We start from the raw sequence: 26439 nt of genomic DNA on the forward strand, positions 1-26439 counted from the left end.
TCCCCACTGATGGTTTTCCAATTTCAGTCTGTTTCAAAATGTTGTATCCTTATCTTTGGCCATGTATGGGTTTATCCATTTCCAAAATGATACCAACTGAGCTTTGTAAATCTAATGTTTATAAGTGCTAGATTCAATTTTGTTAGTTTCATTTGTGTCCTTACTTGAGGAGCCAATTGTCACCTTTAGTGGGGGAGCTTGAAAAGTTTTATTCTTCCCTGCTGGATTTAATTATCTTTCATCTTTATGCTATGCCAGCAGGTTATTTGTGTTTCACCTCAGGTCAGGTAAGGGCACCCTCCAATTCTCTCTTTTCTGCCTCTTACTTTGGTTAGGTTGGAATAATTTATTGTTGAAATTATCTACAGTGGGGCAGATGTATTAACCTGGAGAAGGGATGAAGAAGTGATAGTGTGTGAAGTGGCTGGTGTGTTATCACCTTGCACTTATCACTGCTTTATCACTTCTTTATCCCTTCTCCAGGCTTAATACATATGTCTCATTGTTTGTTGCAGAGAGTAGAATGGCTGGCAAATGCATATAGTTCATAGAACATATCTGTTTACCTTTCGGGCTAAGTCTTCCTTTGCCTCTAGTTTTTACTGAGTTATACCTGGTTTGTTGGCTAGTTGTTTGGGGCATGCGTTGGCATTTGTTGTTAGGTTATTTGTTTAACTTTTTTGACATTCATAGTAATCCATGTTTTCTTGTACAGTGATTCATTAGGGTGGAAGTTACTAAGCAGATCGTACCTCTCTGACCATTACAAATGATTTAGAGAACCTGTCAGCTTTGTGGCCCTTTTGTCATCTTATTTGGTCACAAATTAATTCTGGAAGGGTGTGTCAGTGGAGTGTTGTGGCTTTAGATAATTCCTGTCGGCATCTTAATTCCATAGTGGTTCATTGTGTTTAGCCTGGCATGTCATCATTTGACCCGTTTCCAGGATTCTCATCTATATTGATCTGTTGGTGTCCACCTTAAAATTAAGAGATTGTTTTGTTTATAGAAGATTTAGTTAAGGGACTGCGGGGGTGTTGATTTAGCAATATGGTGGTAGCTTTGGGTCTTTGAACTGCATTTGCTGAAAATAATGGTAACTAGTGATGAGCGGGTTCGGTTCCTCGGAATCCGAACCCCCCCGAACTTCATCCATTTTACACGGTTCTGAGGCAGACTCGGATACTCCCGCCTTGCTCGGTTAACCCGAGCTCGCCCGAACGTCATTATCCCACGGTCGGATTCTCGCGAGATTCGGATTCTATATAAAGCCGCGCGTCGCCGCCATTTTTCACTGGTGCATTGGAAATGATAGCGAGAGGACGTGGCTGGCGTCCTCTCAGTTTTATTCAGGTGGCTGCAAATATCTGTGCTCACTGCTTTATTGTGGGGACTGGGGACCACCAGTATTATATAGGAAGAGTACAGTGCAGAGTTTTGCTGACCAGTGACAACCAGTATTATACGTTCTCTGCCTGAAAAACGCTCCATATCTGTGCTCAGTGTGCTGCATATATCTGTGCTCACACTGCTTTATTGTGGGGACTGGGGACCACCAGTATTATATAGGAGTACAGTGCAGAGTTTTGCTGACCAGTGACCACCAGTATTATACGTTCTCTGCCTGAAAAATGCTCCATATCTGTGCTCAGTGTGCTGCATATATCTGTGCTCACACTGCTTTATTGTGGGGACTGGAGACCACCAGTATTATATAGGAGGAGTACAGTGCAGAGTTTTGCTGACCAGTGACCAGTGACCACCTGTATTATACGTTCTCTGCCTGAAAAACGCTCCATATCTGTGCTCAGTGTGCTGCATAAATCTGTGCTCACACTGCTTTATTGTGGGGACTGGGGACCACCAGTATTATATAGGAGGAGTACAGTGCAGAGTTTTGCTGACCAGTGACCAGTGACCACCAGTATTATACGTTCTCTGCCTGAAAAACGCTCCATATCTGTGCTCAGTGTGCTGCATAAATCTGTGCTCACACTGCTTTATAGTGGGGACTGGGGACCACCAGTATTATATAGGAGGAGTACAGTGCAGAGTTTTGCTGACCAGTGACCAGTGACCACCAGTATTATACGTTCTCTGCCTGAAAAACGCTCTATATCTGTGCTGCATTGTAGTATATAGTAGGAGTACAGTGCATAATTTTGCTGACCACCAGTATATAATATATAGCAGTACGGTACAGAAGGCCACTGCTCTACCTACCTCTGTGTTGTCAAGTATACTATCCATCCATACCTGTGGTGCATTTCAGTTTTGCACAGTTTGCTGACCACCAGTATATAATATATAGCAGTACGGTACAGAAGGCCACTGCTCTACCTACCTCTGTGTCGTCAAGTATACTATCCATCCATACCTGTGGTGCATTTCAGTTGTGCGCAGTATATATAGTAGTAGGCCATTGCTATTGATACTGGCATATAATTCCACACATTAAAAAATGTAGAACAAAAATGTGGAGGGTCAAATAGGGAAAGATCAAGATCCACTTCCACCTCGTGCTGAAGCTGCTGCCACTAGTCATGGCCGAGACGATGAAATGCCATCAACGTCGTCTGCCAAGGCCGATGCCCAATGTCATAGTAGAGAGCATGTAAAATCCAATAAACAAAAGTTCAGTAAAATGACCCAAAAATCAAAATTAAAAGCGTCTGAGGAGAAGCGTAAACTTGCCAATATGCCATTTACGACACGGAGTGGCAAGGAACGGCTCAGGCCCTGGCCTATGTTCATGGCTAGTGGTTCAGCTTCACATGAGGATGGAAGTACTCATCCTCTCGCTAGAAAACTGCAGTGCCACTCATAGATGGGCCAGGTGTTTGTGTCGGCCACTTGGGTCGCTTAGCTTAGTCACGCAGCTACCTCATTGTGCCTCTTTTTTTCTTTGCATCATGTGCTGTTTGGGGACTATTTTTTTGAAGTGCCATCCTGTCTGACACTGCAGTGCCACTCCTAGATGGGCCAGGTGTTTGTGTCGGCCACTTGGGTCGCTTAGCTTAGTCACACAGCTACCTCATTGCGCCTCTTTTTTTCTTTGCATCATGTGCTGTTTGGGGACTATTTTTTTGAAGTGCCATCCTGTCTGACACTGCAGTGCCACTCCTAGAAGGGCCAGGTGTTTGTGTCGGCCACTTGGGTCGCTTAGCTTAGTCATCCAGCGACCTCGGTGCAAATTTTAGGACTAAAAATTATATTGTGAGGTGTTCAGAATAGACTGAAAATGAGTGGAAAGTATGGTTATTGAGGTTGATTTAAGCTGTTTTTGAGGGTTTTTTGTAAAAAGCACCCGAATCCAAAACACACCCGAATCCAACAAAAAAATTTCAGGGAGGTTTTGCCAAAATGCATCCGAATCCAAAACACGGCCGCGGTACCGAATCCAAAACCAAAACACAAAACCCGAAAAATGTCCGGTGCACATCACTAATGGTAACAGTGTCTATCTTGCTATACTTGAGGTTCTCCCTATGCTAGTGCATGGGTTATGCTGATTTCTACCCTACTGAAGTCAGTGGCACCACAACCCCAGATGGGCCTTCTATTTGTGTCGTTGGGAAGGGAGTTGTATACCTTGAGTGTTGTGTGATGGTTTGGCAGTTGACCTCCCATCTATGCCAGATGCGTAGACCTGCCAAAACAATACTGTGAGTAAGTCTTTCTTCTCCACCATACTTTATATTTCACTCATTTTAATTTAGATAAAATAAATTACATAAATATTTAAAGTTGCTAGATACCTGTTATGCCTAAATGAGAATTGATATATTATTTAAAGTAAAAAGATTATGGGGGTCATTCCGAGTTGTTTGCTCATTATTATTATTTTCGCTACAAAGCGATTAGTCGCAAACTGCGCATGTGCAATGTACGCAGCGCGCCTGCGCCAAGTAAATGAGCACAAAAATTTGGTATTTTACTCACGGCGTAACAAAGTTTTTTCATCGTTCTGCTGATCGGAGTGTGATTGACAGGAAGTGGGTGTTTCTGGGCGGAAACTGCCCGTTTTCTGGGAGTGTGCGGAAAAACGCAGGCGTTTCAGGGAAAAATGCGGGAGTTTCTGGAGAAACGGGGGAGTGGCTGGGCGAACGCTGGGCGTGTGTGAGATGTCAAACCAGGAACGAAACTGACTGAACTGATCGCTATTTGTGAGTAGGTCTGGAGCTACTCAGAAACTGCTAAGAAATTTCTATTCGCAATTCTGCTAATCTTTCGTTGGCAATTCTGCTATGCTAAGATACACTTCCAGAGGGCGGCGGCTTAGCGTGTGCAATGCTGCTAAAAGCAGCTAGCGAGCGAACAACTCGGAATCACCCCCTATGTAAGAATGCTAGTGCTAGCTAAGATGATTGAAAAAAAAACCACATACTTTATTATTGACTTGTTTGTTGAATTTTAATTTGTGTCTAACTGAAATGTACCTTTTTACTTTTACCTTTCCTTAATGCACCCAACAAAAATAATCCCTAAATTCCCTGTTTAGGTGAGAATAGGGGAAAAATGAACCAGCCCTGTGTGATGAGTCCTAAAATAAAAATTTAAATCACAATATGGATCGCTCCGTACAACAATATAAAATACATTTATTGTGTAAACAATTGCACATAAACTATATAAGGTGAAATAAAATATTTATATCTGTTTACAAAGTGAATAGAAAAGACAATTCTTGTTGTTAGACACAAGCATATATAGACAATATAAAGACAACACTATGTACTGTATATAAATTGCACGAGTATTATAGGGACTGGTAAAGAACACCTGGGACCAGTTTGAGGTGTTAGTTACCTTTAAGTTTTGAACATCCTTTTTAAAATGAACTTCCTACAGTATTTCAGGAGATGAGTGTGTACACACCATCATAGGTGGCTGCCCAATGGCTGTTTACTCAATAGTTCTGTCAGGGGTCATTGCCTAATTCATAATGGAAAAGGTTAGAATCAATCATTATCAGATCATACTGCATATCCGATTCAATTTACTGTGTGGCTATTGAATATACTCCTCACAAAAGGCCTATTTCAGAAAGGATTGCTATTGCAAAGCTGCTTACAATTACTTTGATTTCTGCAAGACATTCCTGATTTTTAGAGGTTATTGAATGGGCCTTGGTAAGGTGTACAACATGGAAAACAAAATCACTTACAGCTAGAACATGCATATATGAGGCAAACGGGATGACATAGCCCTTGTTACATAGTGTACTGTACACAGCAACTAAAGCCCACCCAGACACAACACATTCACATACACACCATAGTGGTAGGAAGGGGTGTAATTGACCAGGCACAAGTTTCATGCTAATCAGCTCTGTCATTCTTTTTGTTCCAAACAAAATTAGATTAATCTCTAAATGCCTGTCTCATAGATCCTAGATCTAGACCTCTCAACAGCAATGTATTGGGTTGGGTACACAGCTGTTTATGGGCTGAAGAGAAACTTGGAATATTTATCATTCCAGAAGTTATGATAGATTTCTCTATGTGTAAAAAGAAAAGTTATGTACACAGTGTCTGTGTGTCTCACATTTATATTTGTTATTAGTCACAATGGAATATAATGAATAATTCTTCAACGAGGAACAGCAAACATTTCATACGTTCGAGGTCGAGATCCATTGGTCTTGGGTTCTGGTGTAATGTCTAGGTCATTCTTGTCCACTGTAGGCTTCAAATAAAATTTTTGCAGTATAGTAGTGAAGAAAAGGAAGATCTCCATGCGAGCCAGACCCTCCCCCAAACAAATGCGTTTTCCTGGAAAGGATGGAAGAGAAGAATAAACAATCCCATATTTTCTCATGGCTGAAATCACTTCTGATTGTCTCTACAAAATTGTCTCTTAACATTGCATATTGTTATTTAGAGTTTTGACCCATAAGCTGGTGATCTATGCAAGTCTGTCTTCTAAAGTTATTGCACGCGGACACAATATGGTATATATATATATATATTTTTTTTTTTTTTATAAATATATATATATATATACTGTGTGTGTGTGTGTGTGTGTGTGTATGTGTATATATATATATATATATATATATATATGACAGAAACAAAAATACCCTTCCTGCGCTGAGGCTGAGCAGCACCCCTGAAAGGTCCCCTGTTAGTGGGATCTTGGAAATAGATACAAACAATAAATACAGAGTGCGCTAAGGCAGTGCAACTGGCCGATAATTAGTCACTTCCAGATTCAAGAATAGACTTCTCTTGAGTTCTTTATTCTCTTAGACAGCTCCTGATTGAAGCCTAAAGAGAAACCCTCTCACCAGAGAAAATCACCCGACAAAAATATACAGTTTAGTAAAAGAAGATACTTTGTGTAAAATAATCTTTAATCCATACTCAAAAAGGATTTTTTGACAATATAAAACATATTAAAATACAATGTTTGGCACACACACCGAAAATGCTTATGATGTTTTAATGACAGTCCTCCTCACCTTACGGGGTGAGCTCTTGGAGGAATAGTCACAGCAAAGGGATAGTGTACAATAATTGATAAACCCTACGCGTTTCGTCCAATCGGACTTCTTCAGGGGTATAATTTGTCTGGGTGAAAAATGAAAATGACTCAGGTAATGATGAGGATATAAAAGTACAGAATGAGGGAAATATAGCTTATAGTCGGTACCTACCTAAAACTATATGATGTATTCCATTCCACTAGAGATATTTCTATCTTGGAAACTTTCTTTTTCAGGATGACTTAGAGTCCAATATATCACCAGCAGAATGGGAACTAATTAAGAAATAGTGCATTTAGATACTTAGTTTGTGAAGGACCGTAGCTGGAAATCTATATTAACTGATACTGACCCGAAAACCCGCCTAGTGGCAATATGTAGGTTGATTAAATGGAAGCCTTAAAGAATAATCGAAACCATAAGGACGGTGAAAACGATTTGCCACCTGTAATAGGTTAAAAAGGGGGGGGGGAAATGCTCGTTAGTTATGGAACATCTATGTAAGGGAAGAAAAAATAAATTTGAAATTTAATCCTACCGTTTATGGAAATCTTTAATGGTTGGCGACAACCGCTAGAAATATCTCTATTTTGATCTTCCTCTGTTACAAGATGGTTTGATTGAAATTCAATATATCACAGGTAGAGTGGGATCTAATCAGAAAATCATGCATTAGATACTTAATTTCTAAAGAAAATGGTGCAATAGGCACTTGATTCATAAAGGACCATATCTAAGAACTTTTTATTAATACTGACCTAAAAAGCAGAATTAGAGTAATATGAAGGTTGGCAAACAGGAAGCCATAAATAAGATGGAAACCATAAAGAGCAATAAACACAGGTTGCCACCTATAGTGGGTTACAAGAAGGAAAATGATCCTTACATTATAGGACATGTATGTATAAAAAAGGAGGAACGGGGGGAAATTGGAATTAACCATACCGTTTATGGGAATGGATCTCTAATGGTTAGTCACGACCAAACAATAAAAATCTGGGGCCTCTTCCTGACTGTAACAAAGGAATGATTGTGTGAGGTTTATCAATATATTATAGACTGATGTAAATACAACACAAAAATGTGTACATACCACGGTGTAATAAGCCAATTTGCACACAGGATCAGTGGTATACGATACAATGCAAAGAGGACCAATGGTGTATGGTAACACTCCAATGGTTAGCACCTTAAATAAAGAAATTGTTCATATATCTATCAAATACATCATATTGACAAGAAGTACCAAAACAAAATATCCATATGGCTTAAGGATATTACTGCTTGTTGTCAGCTCATGAAACAGCACATTAATAAATGTATATAACATAAAATTGTATACAAGCCACGGTCTGATAAATTGATTTGCATACAAAGTTATTAGTATACAGTGTAGTGCATCCAAGACCAATGGTGTATAATAGCAATCCAGTAGTAGACACCTTAATTGTGTCTATCAGATACATCATAATGACAAAAAGTTACCAAATGTAATGTACATATGCATAGTATTAAGATACAATCGTATAATGAAATATATATGCTCACTGCACATTGGCAGTTTATAAAACAACACATTAGTTATTGTCCAAATGGGCTGACTCTATGTAATTATATGGTTTAACTAAATTGGTTATTATATATATTTCATTATACGATTGTATCTTAATACTATGCATATGTACATTACATTTGGTAATTTTTTGGTAACTTTTTGTCATTATGATGTTTCTGATAGACACAATTAAGGTGTCTACTACTGGATTGCTATTATACACCATTGGTCTTGGATGCACTACACTGTATACTAATAACTTTGTATGCAAATCAATTTATCAGACCGTGGCTTGTATACAATTTTATGTTATATACATTTATTAATGTGCCGTTTCATGAGCTGACAACAAGCAGTAATTTCCTTAAGCCATATGGATATTATGTTTTGGTACTTCTTGTCAATATGATGTATTTGATAGATATATGAACAATTTCTTTATTTAAGGTGCTAACCATTGGAGTGTTACTATACACCATTGGTCCTGTTTGCATTGTACCGTATACCACTGATCCTGTGTGCAAATTGGCTTATTAAACCGTGGTATGTACACATTTTTGTGTTGTATTTACATCAGTCTATAATATATTGATAAACCTCACACAATCATTCCTTTGTTACAGTCAGGAAGAGGCCCCAGATTTTTATTGTTTGGTCGTCACTAACCAGTAGAGATCCATTCCCATAAACGCTATGGTTAATTCCAATTTCCCCCCGTTCCTCCTTTTTTATACATACGTGTCCTATAATGTAAGGATCATTTTCCTTCTTGTAACCCACTATAGGTGGCAACCTGTGTTTATTGCTCTTTATGGTTTCCATCTTATTTATGGCTTCCTGTTTGCCAACCTTCATATTACTCTAATGCTGCTTTTTAGGTCAGTATTAATAAAAAGTTCTTAGATATGGTCCTTTATGAACCAAGTGCCTATTGCACCATTTTCTTTAGAAATTAAGTATCTAATGCATGATTTCCTGATTAGATCCCACTCTACCTGTGATATATTGAATTTCAATCAAACCATCTTGTAACAGAGGAAGATCAAAATAGAGATATTAATAGCGGTTGTCGCCAACCATTAAAGATTTCCATAAACGGTATGATTACATTTCAAATTTCTTCTTTCTTCCCTTACATAGATGTTCCATAACTAAGGAGCATTTTCCCCCCCTTTTTTAACCTATTACAGGTGGCAAATCGTTTTCACCGTCCTTATGGTTTCGATTATTCTTTAAGGCTTCCATTTAATCAACCTACATATTGCCTCTAGGCGGGTTTTCGGGTCAGTATCAGTTAATATAGATTTCCAGCTACGGTCCTTCACAAACTAAGTATCTAAATGCACTATTTCTTAATTAGTTCCCATTCTGCTGGTGATATATTGGACTCTAAGTCATCCTGAAAAAGAAAGTTTCCAAGATAGAGATATCTCTAGTGGAATGGAATACATCATATAGTTTTAGGTAGGTACCCACTATAAGCTATATTTCCCTCATTCGGTACTTTTATATCCTCATCATTTCCAGAGTCATTTTCATTTTTCACCCAGACAAATTATACCCCTGAAGAAGTCCGATTGGACGAAACGCGTAGGGTTTATCAATTGTTGTACACTATCCCTTTGCTGTGACTATTCCTCCAAGAGCTCACACCGTAAGGTGAGGAGGACTGTCATTATAACATCATAAGCATTTTCGGTGTGTGTACCAAACATTGTATTTTAATATGTTTTATATTGTCAAAAAATCCTTTTTGAGTATGGATTAAAGATTATTTTACACAAAGCATCTTCTTTTACTAAACTGTATATTTTTGTCGGGTGATTTTCTCTGGTGAGAGGGTTTCTCTTTAGGCTTCAATCAGGAGCTGTCTAAGAGAATAAAGAACTCAAGAGAAGTCTTTTCCTTGAATCTGGAAGTGACTAATTATCGACCAGTTGCACTGCCTTAGCGCACTCTGTATTTATTGTTTATATATATATATATATATATATATATATATATATACACAACTAATATATGAAAAGCAGCTCAGTTTGTCAAGTAAGAAAAAGATTTTCATTAATGGAACAATGTATTATTCAACAAATAAAATGTACAGGTAGAAAAGTGTTAGCTGGCCGGTGAGAGTGAACCGAGCTTTACGCAAAGATACCACCCAGCAGACTAGCTGCACAGCACAGGCATTGAGAAGCCTGAACTGGGATTTTAATATCTAATTGGCGCTCATACTCAAAACTGTTATTATGCCATAAGTTAATGTAGGCGGATTTGCAAAAGAGGATTGTTTTTATGTATGTTGGGGGAGAGATTTTTTGACTATTATTTTAAAAGGCTTAATGTGCCGATGTATGTTGAGCAGGTATGTTTCTTAAGATCTAAAAGTTTAATGTACAAGGTGCGGTGCAAATTTTTTCCCCCCATACATATCTGTGAGCACCTGAAGCTGCTTGAAAGAAGGGCAGATAACGGAGGATTTGTCCAGACCATACAAGTGCTATTGGACACACAGAACATAAGATCTCTATTTCCCAAGATCTCAAGTAAGTGTATTACCAGAGGAGATATAAGGGTCCTTACTGGGGAGAAAAGTTAAAATGAAGATTGGCAAAAAGGCATTGGCGTTTCTATAATTGGTCCAGGGGGGACCACACCGCACACATTGCACCCATTTAAATACTTACCTTACCGGAGTCCAGCAGCGGGCGCAGCATTTGCAGCAGAAATCGCCACCAAAATGGCCGCCGCGCATGCGCGGCATCCAAATTGGTCTCCGGATCATGGTTGGCGCCATGTTTCTGGAGACCTGCGCATGCTCAGTAGACTCTGGCATAATGCCGGAGTCTACAGCGCCGTTCACAGGAGGTGGCCCACCCAGAGGTGCACACGGGCCCCCTCCTCTGTAGAAACGCCCATGCACAAAGGATCTATATACAGATGTAGCCACGCTCATCCATGCTGCGACACATACTGACCTGGACACATCTGTGTGTGTACACAGATGTAGCAATGCTCAATGTGGCTATGAAGTGGCCGCATGGCACTTCTGGTGCACCTAGTTGCACCCACACTAGACTGCGGCTTTTGCAGCTCAATACAATGTCAATTGGTCTGGGCGCAACTAAGATGCATGTGAACACCAGCGTGTACATGCATCACGGCAAACGAGTCACCTCCGTGTGTCTAGTTACAGCCACAATGAGCATGCCTACATCTGTATATATTCACAAACATTAAATATTCACTCCACTATACATATATGTGGGTACTTGCCTTCCACAATAAGAAGCTCCAAACTGAATGTTCCCATTTTAATTCAAAGTTTCCTCAAACTTTACCCTGCGGAAATTTTGAATTAAAACTGAAATGTTTGACGGTGGCTAAAATCACCTGTTGATTTTAGATCGAGATCCTGGAGTGCCGCCATTGTATAAGAGTATATATATATTTATATATATATATATATATAGTATAATGTCTGCCCAACGGCATCCATTCCAGCCTTAATCTACAGTAGGTTATCATTACGGTATACAAGAGGGTAGGGGACAGGGGCATACCTGGCTGCTTGAACATAGTAAGTACTGTTTAGAATTAAGATACTAATTTTGTAATGTTAGTACCTGTAGAAAAAGGCATAAAGGCTTCATTCTTCTTAAAGTCACCATTCTCATCAAGAAAGTGCCCAGGATCAAAGTGTTCTGGGTTCTTAAAGTGCTTTGGGTCCTTCAAGACTGAGGTTAGGATTGGAACCACCAACATGCCCTGAAGAGAATCATGAATATATTTTCAGCAATTTATAATCATGTTCTATAGATATATTGAAAGCTAAGTTGACTTGCTACCAGGTGGAAAAAAGTCTGAGGACATTTTGTCATTAACCATTTTACTGTACCTTTGGAATGTGATATCCCTTGAAGACTGTGTCTTCTCTTGCTGAACGTGCCAGTCCTATAGGAAAAATATCTGCAATTCTCTGAATTTCATGGATCACGGCATCTGTGTATGGCATTTTACTCCGATCCTCCACTGATGGATATCGATCCTGGCCAACTACATGGTCAATCTCTTCATGTATCTTCTCTGTTATATTAAAAAAAAATTAGGACATTATATAACAAACACTTTTATGCACTGTAATTACCTGTGCTTGCAATAATTTTCAAAACTTAAATCAGTGCTGAAAGTAGGGTGGTACGGAGTACCATAAAAAAATATGGTGGTGGTACACAGTACCACCAGCCCACCGCTGGGGCATAATTTATAAGGGGCATTTTTGTAAAATGGTGTCAGTGGCATAATTGTGTGTGGCATAATATGTAATATGCATTACAGTGTGTGGTATACTATGTAATAGGCATTACGGTGAGTGGCATAATGTGTTATGGGCATTATGGTGTGGCATAATGTGTAATAGGTGTTATGGTGTCTGGCATAATGTGTAATGGGCATTGCGGTGTGTGGCATAATGTGTAATAAGCATTACGGTGTGTGGTATAATGTGTAATGGGAATTGCAGTGTTTGGCATAATGTGGCCATGCCCCTATTGTCATGTAGACAGTCCCCTAATTTGTGTGACCACGCCCCCTCATGACACATGACCACGCCCATTTTTACTATCAGTACCACTAAGAAAAAAAATCTACTTGCACCACTGAATTAAATACACTCAATGGGCTTGATTCAGAGGTGGACTCAATGCTGATGTTTGCGGATTTGAGTGAAAAGTTTTTGTACTGAGTATGCTTTAGAGTTTCACTGCCCATGCCACAAGTTCGTTTAGCGATGGCGGTCACAGTGAGGATTTAGATGATATGGAATTACACATCAATAGTAACTGATAACTAAACCCCCAAATCTTCTCCTTCACTTTAGAGTAAAAATTTTTGAGGCCTATTTGGACAAAAGAAAGCAATAACTAGTCAACACAGAGAGATTTCCTATCCAAGGAGGACATAGGATAATTAATACAGTATATGAGTTGTTCAAGGATTGGCAGAAATTGTTTCTTATTAGAGTCCTAACTAATTTTATTGAGATATGAAAACATAGAAAGTATGAAGTTTAATGTGGGTGAATTGTTACAAGTGTACAGTTTTAGCTGTAAATCCCACCGCCTAGTCTGAGCATTAGGTTTACCTTGTACCTCTGGGTATTTGAGCAGTATAAGAAAGCCATATCTCAATGTCAAGCTTGATGTCTCTGTCCCAGCAAAGAACAGGTCAATCACTGTCCCTTCTAAATTCTCCTCATGGAATTCAGTGTCTGGATTATTTTTTTCCTGGAAGATTTTGTATAGTATTTAGAAACATTATTTGTAATTATTCTTCTGACCCCCAGCTCCCGCAATCTAGCAGGATAGTTCCAAAAGTCCACTGGACAAACCTACCTCCTCCATCTTCACAAGAAAACAGTCAATGAAGTCCCGTGGGCAGTTCTCATCCAGTGTGTCCTGGTGGGATTTTATCATGTCCCTCACAAACTCTCTCAGCTTATTATTATTTGTAAAGATTTTCTGGTGTGGGCCCGGAATGCGATGCAAGCTTGGGAACATATTAAGAAGCTGAAGTATAAATTACATGAATTATCATTGTCTGTTAATACAGGGGAAAAAAATCTCTAAAAGCACCATTCAGAATTGTATGACAGCACTGGGGCTCTTTCCCATTCAGCTGCCAGCGGTCCTACTGTTTGGTCGCTGGCAGGGTTACGGTTGCTCAGTGTGGGCCTGGTGAACATGAAGCTGCGCTGTCACTGCTGTCCTCTATACTGCCTATACTGCTTCAGCAAATGAAAGTTCCTGGGTAGCTGGACATCCTTCTGACATGTTTGCTGTTTCCTCTCCTCTCTGCCAGTTTCTAAGTGTCCTCCTCTGGGAGACCCTGAACTTCTGGTCCCGGCTCCAGTACACTATGTCACATCACCTTCACATCATGAGTATGACGCTCCAAGGAGCCAGGAGCAACTGTAGAGAACTGTAGAAAGGTGATTGGTGCTGTTAGGCAGGATTATGGTGTGGGTCCTCATGCTGCAGTGCCAAGTCTGGTCCAATTCTGAACAAGAGTTCTGTGCCTAACTAGTGGCACCCCCCTGAGACTGGCACCTAGGGCATATGTCCTGGTTGCCTCACCCTTGTTATGTCACAGCTTAGGGGTCATATATTTGGGGGTTTTAGTGTATATTTAGAGGCTGGAGAAGAGGAGCTAGAGATGATGGTACCACTAGCACTGTCTAGCCACTTCTAAATATCTATTTCAATATTTACCCCGCCCAGCTGTCAGTTATTCATTTCTTAATGCTGTTGTTATACTGTATTTAAACAATTTGAATCCTTGTGTAGATGACGACATGATACAGACATTGTGGTGTCGACACTGTGAATGCTTACATTATGACTGCATCCCTCCTCAATAATGCTACTCTGTTGTATTTTAGCCTCAACTTTAGTGCAAAATTATCTTGTTTCTAACACATTTCAATGCCCTTGCAAATAAATATTTTGGCACTATGATTTAAAAATCATCTACAGCTAGATGATTGTCCCCTCAGCTACAGCAAATGGGGCCAAAATGCACAAGAGCAGCCAGGACCAATATATATCTTGAGCACTCATGCTTGCTGAAGATCCAACTTGGTGGAGCTGTAAAATGTTACCAGTGCTAGTACTGTAACCTCATAGTGATTAATAGGACAGCATTGTGTGTTTGTTTTGTACTATAAACGTCAGGATTCCACACTGAAAATACTACATTCGTTTAAAAAAAAAAATTACCTGACCAGAGAGAGAATTCAGTTGCTTGAACATTTCTCTGAGATAAGATAAGAGGGTCATGAACTTATTGTCTTCATAGTCAAACCTCTCACCAAACACAACAGAACAAATAACATTAGAAACAGCCAATCCCAGCAGGTGTGTTGGGTCAAATGGGGTATCTGTAATTGATGATATAAAGAACAAATATAGATTTGATCAGTCTAGTGACGTTTACCTAAAATCATTCAACTAATTGTATATATAATGCATCAGGCTGAAATACTGTATGTACAGTAAGTGGCACAGATTTACCTGTGTGATGCATTTACTGTATACAGATTTTTGGAGAAAAACACAAAGTATTAACAGACTCCCACTTGTCAATTTCCACTTCTCTGTTGCATGACATCCCTGTGCCCAGGGGCGTTTTAAGAGAGGAGGCGACCTGTGTGCAGCCCCCGTCCTGAGCCCCCTCCTCTCCAGCAGCAAGTAGACTCTGGCATACTGTGATGTTAGCGTATTAGAATGCTTAATATTTGTAGACACTCCCTTGCAAATATGTGTAAGCCTGAATCTTCAGTAATGGTCCTTAGGACCAGGGGGATGCTAGGAAGTGGGTGGTCCAGTGTGCAGTGTGCCTGGAGTTGGTGATGGAATAAACAGCACAGCAGTGAACTCACATGTCTCTGTGTCCTGATGACTGGATTTACAAACGTATGAACAAAACATGGTGTCAGAAGAAGTTTAACTTGGACTGCTAGTGCTCTCAGAGTGTAAAAGAATCCTGCAGCAGTCTGTGGCTGTGATACTCTGTGACTGCAAAGCCTGCCGTGTGCTCCTATTTTCAAACAGTGAGTAACCATGGATAAATTAGCTCCTCCAACCGGCATGCTGATGTCTGGTAACTTGTCTGAAAACTGGAAAAGATTTAAGCAAAGGTTTAATATATATCTTGCTGCATGTGGAGCTGATTCAGAGGCTGACAAAACAAAGGCATCCATTTTCCTCCATGTGATGGGAGAGGATGTGCTGGACATCTATAATAGTTTTCAGTTTGATGAGGGGCAGAATATGGTGCTATCTTCTATAATGCAAAAGTTTGAAGATTACTTTGTGGCAAGGAAAAATGTGACATATGAAAGTTAGAAGTTTTTCACATGTGATCAGAAGTCTGTAGATGGATTCGATCAGTATGTTACAGAGCTGCAATCACTCAGTAAAAACTGTGAGTTTGGTGATTTAAAAGATTCACTGATAAGAGATCGTATTGTCTGTGGAATACCTGATAATGGACTCAGAGACAAATTGCTGAGAGAGCACGACCTAACACTAGAAAAGGCAGTGACTATGTGTAGATCTGCAGAAATAACTAGATTTCAAGTCAAAACACTACACAAGGACGCTGATGCTGCAGTATATGTAGTGCAGAAAACAGAGCAAAGCAAACCTCCATTCTCAAGAATGAAGCAGTCTAAGCCACAGTCTAATAAGGAAATGTGTAGTAGATGTGGAAATGCTCACAATCCTAAAATGTGCCCTGCTTATGGTAAAACCTGCATGAAATGTGTTAGACTTAATCACTTTGCCAAATGCTGTAAAATTAAAAGTAAAACAAGTTGCTATATAGATACTAGTCGCACAGGTTAAGTCACATCAAATAGATAAACCCCCATATATTGTTATTATAACATATTTATGATACGTAAGAATATTCGGGGGGTGCTACCACAGGCAAAATATGTCAACAAGTAAAAAAGGAGAGAAAGGCTCGAAATGCCCTAAGGTGGTGCACACAAATATATATTAAAATATAACTTTTATTGTAATGTACTAAAACCAGCGAATATTAAAAGAAAATAGAATAGTGTATATAAGAAAGAAATAATGATTAAAATAAGAATGCTGCGCACTAGATGTCACTGGATTGACTCGTATAATATTAGTTATCTGTGGTCAAGAGTGTGCTAGTGGTGTGTGTTCATTAAGTACATCCAAAATTTTGAACTCTCATTCCCACTTTTTTATTATTTTTTCTATATTTGGATGGAATTCCTTAGTTATTATTTTTGATCCCTCTCAGGATTCAAAGTATGACACCACTATAAGAAGCAGGATTCCAGACACCGTTCCATACAATATGTCGTTACCCCAAAGATATCACTTAATGCAGTGGTTCCCAAACTGTGTGCCGTGGCACCCTGGGGTGCCGCGGGACAGTTGCAGGGGTGCCTCAGGTTGGTGCTCCAGGACCAATTCAAACTATTTATTGTCAATGTAATAGGCAAAACTAGTGCTTGTGGCTGCCAATCATAAAATATGTGAACAAACAGAAGTGAATCCTGTCCCTTGCCACAGAACTGAACCTAAGGATGACATCTAAACATAATTTACTTAATTTAATATTTCTTTCTAAATTTCTCAATAAGAAACGTTTGGCCTAGGGGTGCCGTGAAAAAAAATCTGTTATTCTAGTGTGCCGTGATTCAAAAAAGTTTGGGAACCACTGACTTAATGTGTGTAATACTCACAGCAATAAATGGATCAAATAAATGATGTGTGTGTTACTGTTCTATTCCGCTAAGGCTCACAATTTCTTTCCAGATTATATTATAAGGTCTTATTATCACATGTATGCACTCATAAGCTTCATGAGTAGTGTTGTAACCACTGAGAAAGAGACATTAGAACACTTAAATGTAACTATCTTTTGCAAGAGAGACAGCACCTGTCAGTTCAAGGATCAAATTCCTAACAGTATCAATTCTGTCCAATGTAGCAAGTGGTAGAGACACTTATCCCCAGTCTCACTATCACATTAAATAAGCTCTTCCAGAGATGCAATGGTTACTGACGGTGAGTAATCTCTTATCAAGATAGTATTATGTGTCACATATGTAAACTTATCTATGGATCACACACTATTCCTTTCTGTTTTCTGATATGCCCTGAGAGTATGTATAGAGCAAAGGTAACACCTTCCACCACTATTATTATGATTCCTTAGTATAGTTCTTGGCCTTGTGGCGCCCCGGGCAAAGTATAGGGGCGTTGCTTCAAATGGGGGCATGGTCAGTTACGCCCCCATTTATGCTCCCTGTAGCAACGCTGAAAGAAAAAAATAAATTAAAAAAAGTATACTTACCATCCCCGTTCCTGACCCAAACCGCTGCAGACCTCCTCCGCCGGCGGCGCCGCTCTTCTCCTCTCCTCGATCTATGGGAGAGATGTTATTACGTCTCTCCCATAGAACAGCATAGACACTAGAGGTCGCTTATGACCCCTAGTGTCTGTGCCACTATGCTGTGCGGTGCGCGATGACGTCATCGCGCACCGCACAGCAAAGGTCCTCTACATGAAGGGAAACTAGACCGTAGCGTCTAGTTCCCCTTCATGGAGAGGACCTTTGCTGTGCGGTGCGCAATGACGTCATCGCGCACCGCACAACTAAGGTCCTCTCAATGAAGGGAAACTAGATGCTACGCGTCTGGTTCCCTTCAAAGCGGGGGGGGGGGCACAGCGGGGCACTACGAGGGACACAGTAGCTGATCCTGCCCTGGTGCGGCACCCTCCGGATGGTGCCGGCGCCCTCCGGAAGGCGGCGCCCCGGGCAAAAGTACCGCTTGCCCGTGGCAAGGTCTGCCACTGTATATTAGGCACCTAATGACTTTTTATTTTTTCACAATCTCTGTGGCCATATATCATATGCTATAAGTAGGTCTGTGATTGCTATGAGATCATTATATTGGTGGATCGCATCATTCATATCCTGACACACACTTAATTCAATAATGTCTGATATATGCACGTGCATACATTAAACAACTGGTGATATTTGTAATGATACTTTATTGAGGGAGCCCTATAAATATCTTCTCAGGTGTACAGGAAAAAATCAAGCATGGTGTAATTCCTTCATAATAAACTATCTCCTTCCCTTTGTTAGGGTTCCATAAATATTAAGTTAAATGAGCACACACATGTGGGTGTGAGTATGGTTGCACACTTCTATACAATCTCGTGGGCAATAGCTCAGATTGATTCACAGTACACAGTGTGTTTTTACATAGTGAGCATTGGGGTATGTCATAATCATGTAATTTAGCTGCTTCCTACAGATCGTCTATGATCCCTGCAGTGTGCAGGGAGTAAGACACACTTAACTAGAACATATACAGAATCCTCCCTAATCTATCTTCATATTTGCATCATCCAGTGACTATCTAAGGTGCGCAGCTAGCCTGACGCACGCTTCGCTGTTTGCTTCATCAGAGGCAGCAATTAGGGAGGATTCTGTATATGTTCTAGTTAAGTGTGTCTTAAGTGACCAGTGAGTGGAGGAAGGTGACAAGCAGAGGGTGAAAACAGAGGGTGACATTGAGAGGGTGAGAGTCACTGGGTAACAAGCGAGAGAGGTGATGGGGAAATGGTGAACAACAGGAAGAGTGTAATAGAAGAGAGGTGACGGAGTGAGGGTAATACCCTTTTACACCGCCAGCATATAACACGGATTATTGCACTTGAAGGTACATAACCCGTGTTGCTGGCTGGTGTAAAAGGTTCGAGTTGGAATAATCCGGGTCGAGTGACCCGGTATTCCAACTCGGGTGGTTTGCAGGGTTGAACACGTGTTCAACTCGGCAAACTTTGCAGTGTACAGTGAATGTGCGGGCGGCGCTTGGAGATCATGTGATCTCCAAGTGCCACCCCCGCCGCGTCACTGGCAATATGCCGGGTTGGCGAGTGAAGTGGGAAAGGGAGCTGATGCAGGGCGCAGCCGGGTAGCACCCGTGTCAGGCTCGCGGCTGCGACCCGCGCTGTTGGTCTAAAAGCGGTATAAGAGTCAGTGAGTGATAGGGAGAGGGTCTCAGGAGAGAGGTGACGGGCGGGGAGAGGCAGTGGGTGATAGGCAGTGGGAAACTGCATTAATTAAAAAACAAAAACACATTAATATGCCACTCCCCCATACAAATTTTTAATATACCGTCCCCCCCTCCCCTGCACACATTAATATACCACCACCCCCTCCCCTGCTTACACTAATATACCACCATACCACCCCCCTCCCCTGCACACATTAATATACCCCCCCTCCCCTGCACACATTAATATACCCCCCTGCACACACTAATATACCACCCTTCCCCTGCACACATTAATATACCCCCCTGCATACACTAATATACCACCCCACCTCCCCTGCATACACTAATATACCACCCCACCTCCCCTGCACACACTAATATACCACCCCCTCCCCTGCACACACTAATATACCCCCCCTGCACACACTAATATACCACCCCACCTCCCCTGCACACACTAATATACCCCCCCTGCACACACTAATATACCACCCCACCTCCCCTGCACACACTAATATACCACCCCCTCCCCTGCACACACTAATATACCCCCCCTGCACACACTAATATACCACCCCACCTCCCCTGCACACACTAATATACCCCCCCCTGCACACACTAATATACCACCCCACCTCCCCTGCACACACTAATATACCACCCCCCTCCCCTGCACACACTAATATACCCCCCCTCCCCTGCACACACTAAAATTACCAGTTTCCCTCATTAGCAGCAGAATGTACCTGAGTCTGTGCTCCCCCGTATGGTATGGCTTTCTGATAGACCTGCTGGGCTGCTGCTCCTCACGTCTGAAGGCTCCTCTCCTCTCCTCTCTCACAGTCACATGTGCACCACGTGACTTCCTGTTCCTGTCCATGCAGGAAGCAAACTCAGCAGAGCGTCGGCTTCTGTATGAGCACACTGCAGCATGTGGCTGCAAAGGGAAAATAAAAGTGCCCTGGGGGTGGGGGGGTGGTAAGGGTGCAGGCAACATGCCTGAGCCCTCAAGTGAATATGTGAGGCGCTATCACGGAGGTGGGGGGCGACAGATTTGTAGAGACAGCATTTTCTCATCAGTGTGTTCTGCCGCCCTCCAGTGGCCGGCGCTCATAGGCAGCTGCCTAAAGCTGCCAAGTGATAGCGCCGGCCCTGGCTCCCTCAATAAAGTATCATTACAAATATCACCAGTTGTTTAATGTATGCACGTGCATATATTTATTTATTTTATTTATTTATTAACAGTTTCTTATATAGCGCAGCATATTCCGTTGCGCTTTACAATTAGAACAACAGTAATAGAACAAAACTGGGTAAAAACAGACAGACATAGAGGTAGGAAGGCCCTGCTCGCAAGCTTACAATCTATAGGATATCAGACATTATTGAATTAAGTGTGTGTCAGGATATGAATGATGCGATCCACCAATATAATGATCTCATAGCAATCACGGACCTACTTATAGCACATGATATATGGCCACAGAGATTGTGAAAAAATAAAAAGTCATTAAGTGCCTAATATACTAAGGAATCATAATAATAGTGGTGGAAGGTGTTACCTTTGCTCTATACATACTCTCAGGGCATATCAGAAGACAGAAAGGAATAGTGTGTGATCCATAGATAAGTTTACATATGTGACACATAATACTATCTTGATAAGAGATTACTCACCGTCAGTAACCATTGCAGCTCTGGAAGAGCTTATTTAATGTGATAGTGAGACTGGGAATAAGTGTCTCTACCACTTGCTACATTGGACAGAATTGATACTGTTAGGAATTTGATCCTTGAACTGACAGGTGCTGTCTCTCTTGCAAAAGATACAGTTACATTTAAGTGTTCTAATGTCTCTTTCTCAGTGGTTACAACACTACTCATGAAGCTTATGAGTGAATACATGTAATAATAAGACCTTATAATATAATCTGGAAACAAATTGTGAGCCTTAGTGGAATAGAACAATAATACACACATCATTTATTTGATCCATTTATTGCTGTGAGTATTACACACATTAAGTGATATCTTTGGGGTAACGACATATTGTATGGAACGGTGTCTGGAATCCTGCTTCTTATAGTGGTGTCATACTTTGAATCCTGAGAGGGATCAAAAATAATAACTTAGGAATTCCATCCAAACATAGAAAAAAATAATAAAAAAGTGGGAATGAGAGTACAAAATTTTGGATGTACTTAATGAAACACACACCTCTAGCACACTCTTGACCACAGATAACTAATATTATACGAGTCAATCCAGTGACATCTAGTGCGCAGCATTCTTATTTTAATCACTATTTCTTTCTTATATACACTATTCTATTTTCTTTTAATATTCGCTGGTTTTAGTACATTACAATAAAAGTTATATTTTAATATATATTTGTGTGCACCACCTTCGGGCATTTCGAGCCTTTCTCTCCTTTTTTTCTTGTAAAAGTAAAACAACCAAAGTGCATGCTGTTAAACAAACAGATGAATTCTTTGTGGATTGCATTGAACTTTGCAGTGCAGATAAGAAAGAATGGATTGTCCCTTTAACTGTGAACGAGATTGACATTCCCTTTAAGATTGATACTGGCACGCAGGTGAATTTAATATCATTTCAAGACTATAAGACTTTTAGAGTAAAACCTAAAATTCATCCAGCCAAAGTGAAAGTTACAGGGTACAATGGGGAGGAAATTCCTGTGAAAGGTACATGCTTAGTGACACTGAAATATAAGGGACAACAGTTTAAAACATCTCTACTGATTGTGGATAAAAATGTGCAACCGATTCTAGGATTAAGTTCCTGTGAGAAACTAAGCTTGCTAAAGAAAGTTTTTATGGTGACATCCCAAGATGACTGCAAATCGATGTTTACAGAATACAGAGACTTGTTTGAAGGTCTAGGTTGTTTGCCTGGAGAGCATAAATTAAATATAGACACGCAAGTTTCTTCAGTGATACACCCCTGTAGAAAAGTGCCGTTTGCGCTGAGAGAAAAACTGAAACAATAGTTAAATCGCATGGAAGCCTTGGTGTGATACAGAAAGTTGATGAGCCTACTGAATGGGTGAGCTCCTTAGTAATTGTTGAAAAGAAAAATGGACAACTTAGAACAGGCATTCCCAACCACGGTCCTCAAGGCACACCAACAGTGCAGGTTTTAGTGATATCCAGGCTGCAGCACAGGTGACTTAATTAGTAGCTCAGTTATTTTGATTTAACCATCTGTGCTGCAGCCTGGATATCACTAAAACCTGCACTGTTGGTGTGCCTTGAGGACCGTGGTTGGGAATGCCTGACTTAGAATATGTCTAGACCCCAGAGATTTAAACAAAGCTATTAAACGAGAACATTTCAAACTACCAACCAGAAATGAAATCATGTCGCAATTTGCGGTAGCAAAATGGCTCAGTAAATTGGACGCATCTTCAGGATTCTGGCAAATGAAGCTAGATGAGGCCAGCTCAAAGCTTTGTACATTTAATACACCAGAAAGTAGATACAGATTTTTTCGACTACCATATGGAATATTGGGGCAGATGTATTAACCTGTAGAAGGCATAAGGAAGTGAGAAACCAGTGATATGTGCAAGGTGATAAAGGCACCAGCCAATCAGATCCTAACTGTTAATTTACATATTGGATCTGATTGGCTGGTGCCTTTATCACCTTGCACATATCTCTGGTTTCTCACTTCCTTATGCCTTCTCCAGGTTAATACATCTGCCCCATTGTCTGCTCCAGAAGTATATCACAAAAAGATACACATGATTTTTGAACATATTCCAGGTGTTAAAACAATGATGGATGACATTATTGTCTGGGGATCTACAAAGGAAGAACATGATTCTAGATTGAGACAAGTAATGGAACTTGTCAAGAAAGTGAATCTAAAGCTAAACAAGGACAAATGTGAATTTGGCGTGAATACACTAACCTTTATGGGCGACGTGATCTCGGATCAATGTGTAAACCAGACCCAAGGAAAATATCAGCCATAGTGAACATGGAACGTCCTAACAACAAAGACGACGTCAGAAGATTCCTAGGAATGATTACTTACTTAGGAAAGTTTATTTCTCAACTCTCTGAACGAACAGCCTCTCTTAGATGGTTGTTGGACAAAGATAACGAGTGGATGTGGTCACATGAACAAGAAGAAAGTTGGCAAAACTTGAAACAGATCATTACAGAGCAACCAGTGCTAAAAATTTTTGATCCTGCGAAAAGAATAAGAATTTCTGCAGATGCTTCGCAATTTGACCTAGGCTCAGTGCTGTTACAAGAACATGAGGATACATGGCAACCAGTAATCTATGCATCAAGAGCACTGACAAGTGCTGAAACAAGGTATGCTCAGATAGAAAAAGAACTTCTAGCGATCACATATGCATGTGAGCGATTTCATCAGTTTGTGTATGGTCAAACATTTACAGTGGAAACTGACCACAAGCTATTGGTAGCTATCATGACTAAATCATTACATGACTGTCCCATGAGAATTCAACGACTGCTTATCAGACTACAGAAATATGATGTACACTTGCTGTACTGTCCCGGCAAATACATGTACATTGCTGATACACTTTCTCGTGCTGTGGACAAAAGTGAAGGTTCCAAAAGTCTGATGGATGAAGAGATAGAAGCCTATGTTAATTTGATCATAGCTTCTCTACCAGTGTCTCTTGCAAGACAAGAACAGATTAGGAAAGAAACTGAGACAGATGACACAATGAAAGTGTTGAAAGATATCATTCTGAAAGGTTGCCCAGCAGAAAAACATGCGTGCCCGCTGTCTATCCATGATTATTGAATGTACCGCAGTGACCTTACAGTAGTTGATGGTATTATTTACAAAGGCAATAGGTTTGTGATACCTGCACGACTAAGAAAAACTATGCTGTGCAAGATACATGAAGGCCACTTAGGAGAAGAAAAATGTAAGCGGAGAGCACGTGAAGTTATGTATTGGCCAAGAATGAACCAAGACATAGCACTGACTACAGCTACATGTGAATTATGTCTTAATTATAGACCGAAACAACAAGTCGAGCCACTGAGTCCTCACGCAGTGCTAGAGAGACCGTACCAGAAAGTTGGCGCAGATTTGTTTGATTGTAATGGGAAAACGTACATTGTCGTGACTGATTATTACTCTAACTACCCTGAGGTGAAGACACTACATACAACTACTAGTAAAGCCGTAATCAATTGCATGAAGTCAATCTTTGCAAGGCATGGTGTTCCTATGGAAGTGTTCACTGACAGTGGTCCTCAGTTTTCCAGTGCTGAATTTAGACAATTTGCTGATGAGTGGGAATTTGTCCATGCTACGTCAAGTCCCCACTATCCACGCTCAAATGGGTTGGTAGAAAGTTCAGTAAAAACTGTAGAGTCTCATGAAAAAAGCTCAAGAAGGTAAAGAAGATTTCTACAAAAGTCTTTTAATCTACCGCAGTACACCTTTACAGAATGGACTTTCTCCTGCACAAATGCTGATGGGAAGGAGGATTAGAGCAAATATCCCGATACACGATGAACTGCTTAATACACATAACTCAGCATTGGTCAGACTGAATAAGGAACGTCAACAGGCGAAACAGAAACTATTCCATGACAGGCGAGCACAAAACTTATCTGATCTAAAATCGGGTGACCAAGTCCATCTCAGAGATCATGAGAAAGGTATTTGGGTGCAGAAAGGTATTGTGCAAGCACAAGTAGCACCAAGATCTTATACTATACGTACAGAGCGTGGAACGGAGGTAAGAAGAAATTGGGTGGATTTAAGATCTCAACCTAACCATAATGAAGACAACATGACTGAAGAATACCCTTCATCTGACATTTATGATGATCCTAATAATGGTGAACAAACCACGATTCTAGAAAGGTCCAACATGGTCGATGAAACAAAGACTGTGTATGAAAGACCCAAAAGGGAAATACGCAGACCTGAGAGACTCATTGAAACGTGTTAGATGATGTTCTTAATATGACGTTGTTAATTGTTGCATTGAAGCGTACAGGGCTTATCTTTAAAGAAAAGAGGATGTGATGTTAGTGTATTAGAATGCTTAATATTTGTAGAAACTCCCTTGCAAATATGTGTCAGCCTGAATCTTCAGTGATGGTCCCTAGGACCAGGGGGATGCTGGGAAGTGGGTGGTCCAGTGTGCAGTGTGCCTGGAGTTGGTGATGGAATAAACAGCACAGCAGTGAACTCACATGTCTCTGTGTCCTGATGACTGGATTTACAAACGTATGAACAAAACACATACTGCCAGAGTCTACTGCAAATGTGCAGATCTCCAGGAACATGGTGCTCCGCGCTTTGTTCCCGGGGACATCTCCAGTGCGCATGCGCAAATCACTCGGAAATGGCCACGGCGGCCATTTTCCGAGTGATTTATGACCGCACTAGAGGGCCGTCGCCGCGGACTCTGGAATGGTAAGTATATTAAATGGGTGGGGTGTGGGCCCCCCTGGACCAAGGGGCCCATGTGCACCGCGCACACTGCACTCATTATAGATATGCCAGTGTCACACTCTCACTGCCTGCCGCCACATGCAGCAATCAGCTTTTCCATTTTCGACACTACATTCCATACAGCCAGTTACCCCTTCTACCACATTACCACTCACTACATCTGCTACAATCCCTTTCACTGCTGCGAGACACCCGATCTGCCAAAATCCACCCCCCCTGCTGCTAGATACCCCTGTGCCTATCTCTCACTGCCAACCGCCAGATACTAAACCTCCCTGCTGCCAGGCACCA

General features: G+C 40.8%; 1 protein-coding gene across 1 annotated transcript in view; it reads right to left on the minus strand.

Moving 5' to 3' along the window:
• Positions 1-4601: 4601 nt before the first annotated feature.
• Positions 4602-26439, minus strand: part of LOC134949329 (cytochrome P450 2H2-like) — a 47325-nt gene continuing 25487 nt past the window's right edge. Inside the window, exons 4-9 of the mRNA XM_063937825.1 lie at positions 14816-14976; positions 13433-13606; positions 13183-13324; positions 11938-12125; positions 11666-11807; positions 4602-5774 (exon numbers count right to left, since the gene is read on the minus strand). Of these exons, the coding sequence (XP_063793895.1) occupies positions 5593-5774; positions 11666-11807; positions 11938-12125; positions 13183-13324; positions 13433-13606; positions 14816-14976 (989 nt within the window). The 3' untranslated portion in view covers positions 4602-5592. The remainder of the gene's footprint in view (positions 5775-11665; positions 11808-11937; positions 12126-13182; positions 13325-13432; positions 13607-14815; positions 14977-26439) is intronic.

The sequence above is a fragment of the Pseudophryne corroboree genome, chromosome 8 (assembly GCF_028390025.1).
Source record: "Pseudophryne corroboree isolate aPseCor3 chromosome 8, aPseCor3.hap2, whole genome shotgun sequence".
Classification (NCBI taxonomy): Eukaryota; Metazoa; Chordata; class Amphibia; order Anura; family Myobatrachidae; genus Pseudophryne; species Pseudophryne corroboree.